The 13,819-nt window shown below is 37.9% G+C and overlaps 1 protein-coding gene across 5 annotated transcripts in view; it reads right to left on the bottom strand.

The window, feature by feature from the left end:
• The window catches only part of RAD54B (RAD54 homolog B), a 97,269-nt gene that overhangs the window by 8,585 nt on the left and 74,865 nt on the right, over positions 1-13,819 (bottom strand). For all 5 annotated transcript variants that reach the window (XM_004431171.3, XM_087447650.1, XM_087447649.1 and 2 more), the window contains 2 exons: positions 11,989-12,279; positions 7,219-7,394 (listed from right to left, as the gene is read on the bottom strand). In XM_004431171.3, coding sequence (XP_004431228.1) covers positions 7,219-7,394; positions 11,989-12,279 — 467 coding nt within the window. The remainder of the gene's footprint in view (positions 1-7,218; positions 7,395-11,988; positions 12,280-13,819) is intronic.

The raw sequence follows: 13,819 nt of genomic DNA, 5'->3' as shown, positions 1-13,819 counted from the left end.
ATCCCAGCCCCTTTTTCTGCCAACTCCCATAACACCAGCAGCTACTGTTGGTTTTGAGAAGTCTGATGCCTTTCTGATTTCCCACCCCAAGAAAGATGTTATTGGAAGAGTCATCTCTGTCCATCCATGTTGTCACAAATGGCTGGATTTCATCGTTTCTTATGGCTGAGTAGTATTCCACTGTGTATATATACCACATCTTCTTTATCCATTCGTCCCTTGATGGGCACTTAGGTTGCTTCCAAGTCTTGGCTATTGTGAATAATGCTGCAATGAACACAGGGGTGCATGTACCTTTACAAATTGGGGTTTTCAAGTTCTTTGGATAAATACCCAACAGTGGAATGAGGGTATAATGCAAAGTGAAATAAGTCAGAGGGAGAAGGTCAAATACCATATGATTTCCTTCATTAAGTAGTAGATAATAACAACAGTAAACAAACACACAGAGACAGAGATTGGATTGGTGGTTACCAGAGGGGAAGGGGGGAGGGAGGAAGGTGAAAGGGATAATTTGGCACATGGGTGTGGTGATGGGTTGTAACTAGTATTTGGGTGGTGAACATGATGTAATCTATGCAGAAATAGAAGTACAATGATGTACACCTGAAATTTTTACAATGTTATAAACCAATGTTACTGGTTAAAAAATTAAAAAAAAAAAAAAAGTCATCTCTGGACTGATCTGAACGACCCCACAGAAAAGGTCCACAGATACACAGTCCCCAAATAAAAAAGCCAGCTTGCTGCCTTATTACCCAATGATGGCCACCAGTCAACAAGCCCTGCCCATGCACACAGAGTGTTCAATTAATGGCTTGCTGCCTCACTCCTAAGTATGAATGGACACCAAGGATCACCAGCTTTTTGAGGTAAGCCTCCAACATGAAAAATAGAAACCAAAACAAATAAACAGAAAATAAGAAACCTGAATAAAACAGAGCAATAGAGGATACAGAAGACAACTTTAAGAAAATAATTAATATTCTCAAATAAGAGATAGCGTTCATAAGAAGAGGACGCAATAAAAAAGAACAATCAAGAAGAAGGAAAATATCTTAGAAATTTAAAATGAGAGTCAAAATAAAAATTTAATAGGGGAGATGGAAGCTATAATAATAAGCGAGTTTGCCAGGAAATAGATTAAAAAGGAAAAATGATGACCAATAGGAGAGAAAAGACAAAAGAACAAGAGAATGGATCCATGAGGTTCAATATCCTACTGACAGAAATTCCAAAGAAAACAAGAAAAAGAAATTGTTTTAAGGGAGAGTGAATATTTCCCAGACATGAGGTCTTCAGATTAAAAGGATCTACTAAAACGTTCCCAGCTCGATAAGTGAAAAAATGATCCATATTGAGGCACATCAAGATTATAACTCAAAGTACAAGGAATGAAGAAAAGTTGCTAGAGCTTTCATGAAGAAAAACAAGTTATATGCAAAGAATGGAAATCAGAAAGGCATTAGACTTCTCAAAAGCGACTCTGAAAGTTAGAAGACATATAAACCACCCCTTCAAAATTCTAAGAGAATACTGTTTCAATCTAGAATTTTATAACTATGCAAGTTGTCAGTCAAGTGCTGGGGTAGAATAAAGACAGTTTCAGACAGGCAAGAAGTCAAAAAGATTTACCTCCCATCTTTTCTTTCTTAGGAAGCTACTGTAGGATGTGCTCCAGCAAAATGTGAAACCCTGAAACAGGCGATTCAACACAAAAGAGAAGAAAAAGGAATTTCTAGGTGATGGTTACGCAAAGTCCCAGGACGACAGCCATGTAGCAAGATTAGAGAATAACCAGTTCAAATTGTAACAGGAGGGCAGAGGACTCCAAAAGAGAAGACAAAGAAAATACAAAGGCACTTAGAAACTGAGAGGAAAAATGTACTGAAAGGTACTGAAGGCAATAGGGAGAGTTTGCAATACTCACAAAGAATAAAGCAAATAGCAAGAGGGGTAAAAAAGTAATCAATAGCTCTAAGAGGCTGAAAAGTTATTCAAGAAAGGAAATGTAATCATGGCAAGCTATTTGACTTAGTAGTGAACAACAACTTTGCTGTAATAACATAAGTATTAAATATTGATCCAACCAGAATTCGATGTAACTGTCTTGAAAGGATGGAAGGTGAGGGGAGACATGAGAGTGCTAAATTCTCATGAATCATAAGAGAAAGTCGTTAGATAATGTCAAAAATGGATGAGACACGTGATGTCAACAAGATGTACTAGAAGCTCCAGGTCCTCTATGGAAACATTAAATAAACAACTGGAAACTGACTAAAATAACTTTATAGGACCTCTGGAAATTAGTCAAAGATCTAGCAACCAAGCGAATGCTCAACCAAGAAAAAGCCACATTTAAAATAATAGGATACTTCATGGTGTTTTTACTCACCCTGGCCCTACCCTCTACCGGTGTGGCTTAGTTTGGAGACTGTGACAACCTGATCCCCTGTTCCATTTGGTGAACTGGAGAGAATAGAGTGCACCGAATTTGCAAGTTGTTTTTTTTTTTTTTTTGAGGAAGATTGGCCCTGAGCTAACATCTGTTGCCAATCTTCCTCCTTTTTTCCTTTTTCCTCCCCAAAGCCCCAGCAGATAGTTGTACGTCACAGTTGTACACCCTTCTAGTTGCTCTATGTGGGACGCCGCCTCAGCACGGGTTGATGAGCAGTGCGTAGGTCCATGCCCAGGATCTGAACCGACGAACCCCGGGCCACCAAAGTGGAGCATGCAAACTTAACTGCTGCACCACGGGGATGGCCCCCAAATTTGCAACTTCTAACCTGTCTGCAGGCTACCTGAGGGACTGGTCTCTGTGACACCTAACTCAGAGTTCAGACGACCAAAAGCAGCTGTGTTCCACATGGTGTCTCATCCTCTACCAGGCTAGCCCAGGCTCATTCATATGGAGACAAGAAGGTTCCAGGAACCACAAGTGAGGACAAGCCCCGCCACGCAAGATCTTTTCAAGCCTCTTTTTGTGCCACATTTGCGAACATCTCATGGGCCAATGCAAGTCAGGTGGTTGAGCTCAGAGTCAGAGTGGGAGATCACTCAAAGTTATATAGCAAAGGAACGTGGATATAGGGAGAGAAAGAATTTAAGACCATTTCTGCAATTTACTACAATACCTATACCAGTATTTCCTTCCTTTCCCACACTATTATGGGGATGAATAACATTATCTGAACATAGTTTTTCTGATACAACTTTAGTGGACAGATGGAAATCCGGCTTTGGAATATTTTTCCCCAACAAGTACTTATAAGGCTAGATGTAGATTGATGGTATAGGTGACTGTGTTGGTAAGGAGTCTTGGACAATCCCCTTTTTAGAGGTCTAGACCACCCCCCACACACACCTGTACATACCATTTTGAAACAAGGCTGTTATTTTTATGGTCACTAGAGTGTCCCCTAAAGCAGCTGAAATCTGTAGGCAAGCCTGCCACACATGATAGAATGCCAGCTGCACCCAGCACAAGAGTGTCCAACCAAGAGACACCCAGGGTTGGACTCCAGCATGAACCCTGCTCACCAAGCTATGAAGCCTAGCGCATGAATGCAACAACCGGAGGGAAGACGAACTTGTTTTTATTTTGAAGTATCCTTTTTAAAAATAAAAGGACCACTTGCTGAACAAGTCAGGAGTTCTCAGATATGCCTCCACCCAGTTCTAATTCATCTTAATATGCACAAATGCACTGTATATGCTAGAAGAGTTCTGCCTGTAGACCTAAAATATAACTGTCTGGCTCTAGTTAATGATAACACGGTAGTGCAAGTGTAGACAATCCCTGAAATCAAACGTTGTAAGTAACTTTTAGCTACATATATTTAAAGGTTTAGGAGAATACTTGTGCATAGGCAGCCCAGCCCTGGAAAACTTGGCCTCTACACCTAAGCGGCCATATAAAAAAAAAGGCCACAACTCAACAAGAAAACAACCCAATTAAAAACATGGGCAAAGGACTTGAATAGACATTTCTCCAAAGAAAATATACAAATGGCCAATAAGTACATCAAAAGATGCCCAACATCGCTAGTCATTAGGCAAATGCAAATCAGAACCACAAAATCACACTCATTACGATGGCTACTATCAAAAAAACAAACAACAGAAAATAACAATGTTGGCAAGGATGTGGAGAAATTGGAACCCTTGTGCACTGTTGGTGGGAATGCAAAATGGTACAGCTGCTATGAAAAACAGTATGCTAGTTTCTCAAAAAATTAAACAGAGAATTACCATATGATCTAACAACTCCACGTCTAAATATATACCCAAAGAACTGAAAGCAAGGTCTCAAAGAGAAATTGGTAAACCCATGTTCATAGCAGCATTATTCACAATAGCCAAAAGGTGGAGGCAACCCAATTGTCCATTAACAGATGCGTGGGTAAACAAAATGTGATATATACATACAATGGAATATTATTCAGACTTAAAAAGGAAGGAAATTCTGACATATGCTATGACATGAGTGAACCTTGAGGATATTATGCTAAGTGAAATAAGCCAGTCACAAAAAGACAAAATACTGTATGATTCCACTTATATGAGGTACCTAGAGTAGTCAGATTTAGAGACAGAAAGTAGAAGGGTGGTTGCCAGGGGCTGGGGGAAGGCAGGAATGGGGAGTTGTTATCTAATGGGTATAGCTCAGTTTTATAAGATGAAAAGAGTTCTGGAGATTGGTTGCACAACAACGTGAAAGAACCTAACACTAATGAACAATACACTTAGAAATAATTAAGATGGTTAATTTATGTTATATGTATTTTACCATAATTTTTTAAAAAAGTGGCCATCTCTTCAGATAATGTGAAGAAACAGAACACCCAGTATGTGCCACTGACGAAGTGCTGTTTCTTGTTTCATGGGATAAGGCAGGATTCAGTTTTCTTAAGGACTCACAAGCAGTCAAAATGACTCCATCCCAAGCCCTACTCCTAAATTATATTTTTCCTCATCACTCCTTTCTTCCCACCACAAGAGGGAAACTTTCCCCTGGGACATCTCCAAGGATAAATTCTCACACTTACATTCATATCTTACCAATTCTCATTTCCCCTAAAACCCTGTCCAACAACCATTACCTATCCCCACTCAAAGAAGAGAGAAAAAAAGGATCCAGTTAAAAAACGGTGCAAACACCACATGATTTCACTCATATGTGGAAGATTAAACAAACACAGGGACAAAGAGGACAGGTTAGTCATTACCAGAAGGGAAGAGGGTGGGGGCGTGGGTATAAGGGGTAAAGGGGCACACATACACCTGAACTTTTACAATGTTATAAACTATTATGACCTCAATAAAATAATTTTTTAAAGGTGCAAATAAAAATCTAAGCAAACTTTTTAATTTAGGTTTAACGTCAAACTAGGTTACAATCTGCATATATATACATTATACATGTTCTTTTGTACATATCAAATACTATCTAATAAAGCATTTTAATCAAACTGTATTAAACATTTCATAGAAAGTTTCCTTGTTTTAGTCACTTCATTGCTATGAAAAATAAATTAAAAATTTTCACAAGTCAAATGATACTATAAATGCTCCAAAGAGGTTAAGATTCCTTGACAATTAATTATTATTTTGCAATCTTTTCTACATATTTTTGCCATAATTCACAAGTAGTTTGAATACCTCCTGCAAAGGTAATTAAGACACAGCCCTACACTATAGGTACTGACCTATAAGAGAACCAATGATTACAATATAATGTGAGATGAGCTCCAAGGTAGGTACAGGATGCTAAGGGAGTACAGAAGAGGGGCATCTAACTACTCAATCTAAGGCCAGTAGCTTCCAAGAGGAGAAAGAGTCTGAGCTGAGTCTTTATGAAGAGAAAAAGTTGGCCAGAAGAATGAAAAGTGGAGGTACTCGAGGCATAGAAACCTACAACATGTAAGAGCAGAGGGCGAGAAGTAGAGCAAATTACAGGTTCTGCAGGTAGTGTGGTATGATTGCACCACATGATTAAGTGTAAAGGAGTGGTGAGAGATGAGGCTGGAAAAGGAGGCATTAGCCAGGTCATGAGGAGTCTTGCTCAACATGCTAACGAGTTTAGAAATTTCTGGAAGACAACCAGAGTCTTTTAATAATTTTTATGAAAAAGAGTGACATGTTCACATTTGTATTTTAGAAATATAATGTAGGGCAATGTTAACACGCAACTGAGTTGCAAGTAAGAGGGAAGTAGTTTATAAGAGACCATCATAATCCAATCAGCAATTGCAAGAATCAAAACAAAAATCTTGGTATCAGAAAGGAAATGGACTCTGAGATTAAGAGATAAAAGCAATAGAATTTAGTGACTGATGATGTTGGGGAAGTGAAGGAGAAAAGTGAATCTGGAATGATGAGGGGTTTTGGTTTGCATTATGGTACCATTCATCGAGCCAAGGAATAATAAAAAAGGATCAGATGAAGCTGGTTTGGGACTGAAGGCTGAAGTCCAATAGGACATCAAGATAGATTTAGATGTCCATTAAACAATTAGAAAGAAGGATGTGGAAACTAGAAGAGAGGGTCAGACTAGAAATGCAGATTTGGAATCAACACTATACAGATAATAGCTGAAACTATGGAGAGTAGGGCTAACCCAGGAGGGGTGTTTAGAGTGAGAAGGAGGCTAAAGAGAAAACCCTCAGAGTATCAACATTTAACGGACAGGAAAAGAAGAAAGGATTCTGAAAGGGATTAAGAAATAAGTTAGGTGTTACATATCAAAAGACATTCCTAGGATTTTTTTAATATATGTATTTACTTCACATTCAGTTTTTCTTAAATAAAAACTTACACACACTGTTGATAAGTTTACAAAATACTGGGAGTTGACCGTGCCCCCAAAGAAGAAAACAACTTATTTTTAATGTTTCATTCTTTTTTAAAAAAGGGGGAGGGCCGGCCCTGTGGCTTGGTGGTTAAGTGCGCGCGCTGCGATGCTGGTGGCCCGGGTTCGGATCCCGGGTGCGCATCGAGGCACCACTTCTCCGTCCATCCTGAGGCCGAGTCCCACATACAGCAACTAGAAGGATGTGCAGCTATGACATACAACTATCTACTGGGGCTTTGGGGGGAAAAAAATAAAATAAAATAAAATAAAATAAATCTTTAAAAAAGGGGGAAAGGGAATAAGGATATAATCTAAGCCAAAATTCCATGAGCACATACAAGCAGTTTATTAAATTGACCTCTTACTTTTCAGTAGGACGAAGTTCGTGGATAACTGATAAGAGCTTTGACAGCACCTGTAGTTTTCCTGACTCTTCCTCAGTAAACATGAGTGGGTTGTAATCAGCAGGGAACACATTTATCAAGCCTTCATATAGACTTCTCTCTTCATTTTTATCCCAAGTTGAGCTGCATTCTTTTTCCTATTAAAAGGATGATTGTTAACACTCGTTCATGTTTGTTTTTTTAACTGGGAGAAGAAATGCTAAAATTATTTAAAAAAAAAAAAAAAGTGAAGATTTATAGCTACCAGAAAAGCCCAAGCTAATTTTATGTAAATCTTTAGAGGTCACAGTTTGGTCATTTTTGAAAAAAGTAGCATGCATCCTACTGAGTTAATTATAGAGCAGTTCTAATGCAGTCTGCTAACGCCTGCCACCTCACCCTACAGGCCGTGTGTAACTGGAGGGGAGGGGGTTGCAGAGAAAACAGAGGGCGAACAGTGCTACGAAATCTATCCTCTCCAAACCCTGAGATTTCTCATCATTGAGCCCTCTTTTTGTCTCTTCCTCCCCCTTCCCCTCCTGCTGTGACTTTCTCTCCTGATTTGCGGGCTTCACACAGCACCTCCCAGGTGATGCCCAAAAACAAGCACCCAGCTCACTCCATCTCATCAGTTCCTTCTGCCAGAAGGAACAATTCCACCAGCAAGTTAACACAAATCTATTCTTATAATAATATTTCTTGTTTACCCATAGTTTTTAGAATAATTTTATTCCAAAGAGATTATCACCATCTCTGAAATTCCCCTCCAAAACTGCCTAGCTGACATGTGAACACATAATTAGAGATTACATTTATTAATAACTACATCACTTTTTAGGTTAAATTTCTGGAACTGGCACTCTCTCCCACAATTACTAGATTTATTACTGTTTTCAAAACTTTGTTCAAACTACTCCCCCTGCCTGGAATGCTCCTTCATTTTTGTGCCCAATTATCCCAATCCTGTAAATACTTGAGGACCCAATGCATATTCTACCTGATTATTCTTAGCTCCTTTTTTTTGGCATTGAGTCTTAACCTTTATGGTTATACAGCACATTTCAGCTTTGACCTTATTTAATTGAGCAATTAATTATATACTTTTTTATACTTCCCTAATGTTTTTATGTGTGTTGTATTCCTTCTTTAATAATACTAGAAACATATTTAGAGCAGTGAATCATGCAGCGAAAAATGCTGGGCACAAAGTACTAATTTTAATTTGGCTTAGTATTAAAATATAGCAATATTTGGGTAAAGTCATTTGATTAAAAATACTTAGAATCCTAAGATATTTATATCACTGGGATATACAAGAGGAAAGAGATGGTTGCTGGCTGCTTCAGGTTAGGTTTCCTAAAATGGCTACACCTTGGCAAGGTCATCAAAGGACCACAGACTCAGGGTCTAGTCCACAGCTTTTCATGTTCAGAAACTTGAATATGCTTAAGCACTAGGGAAATAAATCATACTAACCAAATTAAGAGACTGAATAAATCAGAACACAAATTGACCTATAAATGAGACCTGCTTATTTAAAGCAATTGGTCTACACATTCTGACTTACGAAAGAAGGTCTATAGGGGAAGCCAAACCATTCATAGAAAGTTGTCTGGTCAATATTAAATTAAAATACGAGGGAGATGAGTGACCTTAATGCACACGTTCTTAGCCAGGAACATGTAATCAGAATCACTTGAGAAAGTTTTTCAAAATCCTCATGCCTGAGTTCTATTCTCATAGATTCTGAATCAGCCCATATGTGTTGAGGCCTAGACAAATGTATTGTAAAAGCTTTCCAGGAGATTATAATGTGTACTCCTAATTAAGAATCAAACAATAGGGGCTGGCCCTGCGGCTTAGTGGTTAAGTGCGCATGCTCTGCTACTGGCGGCCTGGGTTCGGATCCTGGGCGCGCACGAACACACAGCTTGTCCGGCCATGCTGAGGCAGCGTCCCACATACAGCAACCAGCAGGATGTGCAACTACGACACACAACTATATCTACTGGGGCTTTGGGGGAAAAATGGAAAGAAAAAAAAAAAAGAAGAGGATTGGCAATAGATGTTAGCTCAGGGCCGGTCTTCCTCAGCAAAAAGAGGAGGATTGGCATGGATGTTAGCTCAGGGCTGATTTTTCTCACCAAAAGAAAAAAATCAAACAATAGATAACATCTTTATGCTGTGACAACCTGATGCATCATCTCCATCGTAGAGATTTACCAGTTGGACTCCTCGTACTAGGTAATCAGGGTACTCTCTTCTCTAACTCTGTGCAATCCAGTGCCCTTAGGTTACGAGTTAAATTTTTATTGGTTACATTCCACTCACATTTCCTGAAGAAAAATCCATTACCTTGATTGAACTTGGAAAACAATCTAGTTTCAATAGAACACATTTATAAACCATTGCTTAAAGTTTACTTCTACATTTAGAAGACTCCTTTCAGCCATTTTATATTAATCCTTATTTGCTATGATGTTAGAGGAAAGGCTTCACTGAATAAGTCTCAGATTGCAAATTATGCACCCTATTTGAAGTCTGTAGTATCATATGACTACTACTAGTTAACTGGCACATTCTGGGCCATCATAAGGTCTTCCTTTTATGGAAGAATTTTTGGCATCTATTTTTGCCAGGCATCATGCCCAACGGGTTTAATTTTTTTTTTTTTTAATTTTTTGTGAGGAGATCAGCCCTGTGCTAACATCCGCCAATCCTCCTCTTTTTGCCGAGGAAGACGGCCCTGGGCTAACATCCGTGCCCATCCTCCTCCACTTTACATGGGACGCCGCCACAGCATGGCTTGCCAAAGCAGTGCGTCGCTGCGCGTCCGGGATCCGAACCAGCGAACCCCGGGCCGCCGCAGCAGAGCGCGCGCACCCAACCGCTTGCGCCACCAGGCCGGCCCCTCAACGGGTTTAATTTTTATCACTGTATATAGAATCTGTTTCTTAAAAAGTTGCTTAATAAACTGTTATAATCCTGTCTACTGCAGAATTACAGAAAGCTGACTTCTCCTATGATAAACTACGTAAACATAATCCATTGTAGGATAAACGTGGATAATTTTGGTACAAGACTCCATTTTCAAAGTATATAATTAATGATCTCAAGCATAATGTCGCACTCACAAGTTTTCTTTTGTTTTGTTTGCAAATTATGATTCTACTGTTTAAAGAAAAAATAAAAGAATAAAAATTGCTAAGGGTGAGTTGGGGATAACTCACCCTTATTAATCGTTACTGGGTATTAACAGTTACTGTGCAACTTCCATGGCCAGCCATTTTGCTAGGTTCTTTCCATACTATTTCATCAAATTGCCACAATAACATTATCAAGAAGTTATTACTGTCTCTGCTTTCCAGTTAGGAAAACTAAGGCTCGGGGCCGGCGCGGTGGCATAGCGGTTAAGTTCACGTGCTCCACTTTGGCGGACTGGGGTTTGTGGGTTCAGATCCTGGGCACAGACCTACACATCGCTCATCAAGCCACGCTGAGGCAGCATCCCACACAGAGGAACTAGAAGGACGTACAACTAAGATATACAACTATGTACTGGGGCTTTGGGGAGACAAAGGGGGGAAAAAAAAGAGGAAGATTGGCACAGATGTTAGCTCAGGGCCAATCTTCCCCCCCAAAAAAAGAAAAGAAAACTAAGGCTCACAGATGTAACTTGACTATCTGTGAAAGAACTAGTTAAAGACCCAGTAAGTAGCAGAGTGGGGACTGATACCTAGTTCCAACTCCAAAACAGAAAACTCTTACTATACTCCAAACTGCCTTGTATTCATTAAATATCGAAATTGTCAGCTCAACTATACAGCCATTAAAAATCATACTTGTAGAAGGTATCTAATTTGGGAAAATGTTCACAATTTATTCAGTGAAAAAAATAGTAGAATTTAAAATAATAAGCATAGCATCATTAAAATTGTTTCTCTAGAAAAAGATTATTTATGCATATCTCTGAGCCCCTATTTGCTCACCAAAAATGGGGATAGTAACAATAATAATTCCACAGAAGTTTCTGAAGAATAAATAAAATAATACTAGAAAAGTACTTAGTTTTTGGCACATGCTCAGTGCTTAATAAGTGTTAGCTAAGTATTATTTTGGTATCAGTTTTGGTATTAATAATAATAATGGTATTGCCAGGCCACAAGATAAAATTTTAAGGCTTTATCCCTTAAAATGGTATTTCCAGGCCACAAGATATACAAAATTTTAAGGCTTTTGATACACATTGCCAAACTATCCTCCAGTTGTACCAATTTACATTTTAACCAGTAGACGACTTTTATTTTCTTTGTGATTTTCTGAATTTTATAAATTTCATACAACAATCATGTATTACTTTTATAATAAGGAAAAAAATAAATTAATTTTTAATGGTAAATTTTGTATTTGTTAGCGCCAAACAAACAAAATCGACTGGATATATTAATATAAAACAGGAAGGGAGACCATGACAAAGTATGAGACAAGGTACCAAAGGGCATGGGGAACAAACTCTAGGAGGCAGAGCCTCAAGCCCACTTCATCCCTAGTTCAGCTCTGTGAATGCGGACAAGCTCTGAAGAGCAAGTAGAAGGCCGGATACACTTTACAACAGAATCATACTCAGAGGCTGCAGAGCTTTGGGAAAACCCACTAACGCAACCCCAGGGATTAGTCCAATCTGCCCTCTTAGACTCATATAACGTAGAACCCTCAGCTCATATCCCTGACAAAGTCTCACGTTCTACTTACCTTTATAGAGCTGAACAAAAGGCAGGGGTGATTGCATAGTTTTTTAAGAGCTCCAATACATATTAGATGAGGACTATTTTCCAACAACCCTTGAAGACAGAACCTGACAGCCTGAGAATTCAACAGCTTTCGATACAGTGCAATCTGTAGTGTTCCTGGTCGGCAGAAGACGACGTTCTCTATTTTAGGTGGAAGATATTTATTTACGACTTCTTGGGTTCTTCTAAGGATAAAGAGTCCAGTGAGGCAAGTAAGTTCAGCTGCTCTTCTCTCTCCTAACTCCTTTTCTTCCTAAGGAAAAATAGTAGACTTACAATAAAAATGTTATAAACCAAAAATACTTGCAGTTAAAATGAACATTAAACATTTTATAATGATAAACCATTTACTAATTACTTCCCTTCAGATCTTTTTTTAACAGAAGAAATTAAATACAAGTTTGGGATAGAAAAACCAACCATCATCTCTTTAAATGTGCAGCATAATCATTTTATTAAGTGAAGCCTCAGTCTCTTAATCCTTGTTTGTTTGGCTATTGCCACCATTGACAGCCATCAGAAATCAATAATCTACAAACTAAACTATTCTGAAAGTAAGCTTTCATGTGAGGACTGTAATGGTAAAGACTCTTAAAATCATCAGCAAAGAACTAATAAATTAGCAAATTGTTGGAAGAAAATATTTTGACAGGTTATTGATCCCAAAACTTAGCCTACAAGAAATTATTGGCACAAGGTACTGCTGATTCTTTCAAAATCATTACACATTATTCATTAAATAATAGTACATTTTTTAAGTCAAAATATGGTATGAATGAAATATATGTTTAAATTCTCTATACAGAATCTTTTGAGTGTACAGAACTTCAGTGAAGCTTAAATAAATCCCATAAGCACATATTGTTTCTACATGAATCAAAGAAAATTTCCCTTATATTTTAAAACTATTTTCAACTTTTGTTACAAAAGAAATAGGTTCACTGAAAAAAAGTCAGAAAATATAGTTAGGCAAAAATAAGAAAACAAAAACCAACTTTAATCAACCAGAAACAATGCTGTCAAGACTTTTATGTATATCTTCCAAGTCTTTTTTTTTTGCATAAATATGCAAATATACTTGATGTTTTATTTTTATTTGTAACAAAAACAGGATCTCAAACTACAAAGCTTCATGGGAACAAGAAACCAGCCAGTTTGGCTTATCACTGTACTCCCCAGGGTCTAGCACTTAGCATTTGGCCCACTTTTTAATATATAAGCATTGGGTAAATAAATGAATGTGATTTTATTTTTAAATAACATATCATGAACATTTTCCATGCTATTAAATATACGCATAAACCATTATTTTGTATAGTTCCTGGTTCATGGGAAATGTTCAATAAATATGTTTTGACTGATTATCCTATTTTATTAATTCTGAGATATACACTTTTTTATACTTTAACTTCTCTGAGATAGCATGTTTTCTTTAGTGGTACATAAAATGATGATGCACCCTAGAATTGGTAGTATCTTAGATTCAATGAAACATAGTGTCTAAACACGTAGATTCTAATTTAACCACTTTCCTACCTTTAGATATGTTTGTTTGTTTCCCATTAGTTTGTTTACTTCCTTTAGTTTGTTTCTAATTTTTTACCTTTACAGCTAAATCTTTAGCCACATCTATGACTATTTCTTTATAATAAATTCCTAAAAGTGGTATTGCCGGGCCACCAGATAAACACAGTTTTAAGGCTTTTGATACACATTGCTAAACTATCCTCCAGTCATACCAATTTATGTTCTGACCAGTAGAGGACAGTATTCTCATCTACACTTGCTATTAC

Source organism: Ceratotherium simum, chromosome 23 (assembly GCF_057802395.1).
Source record: "Ceratotherium simum simum isolate JZ-2026a chromosome 23, ASM5780239v1, whole genome shotgun sequence".
NCBI classification, from domain to species: domain Eukaryota; kingdom Metazoa; phylum Chordata; class Mammalia; order Perissodactyla; family Rhinocerotidae; genus Ceratotherium; species Ceratotherium simum.
The sequence above is the reverse complement of the archived record's forward strand: the minus strand, read 5'-3'. Positions and strand labels throughout refer to the sequence as shown.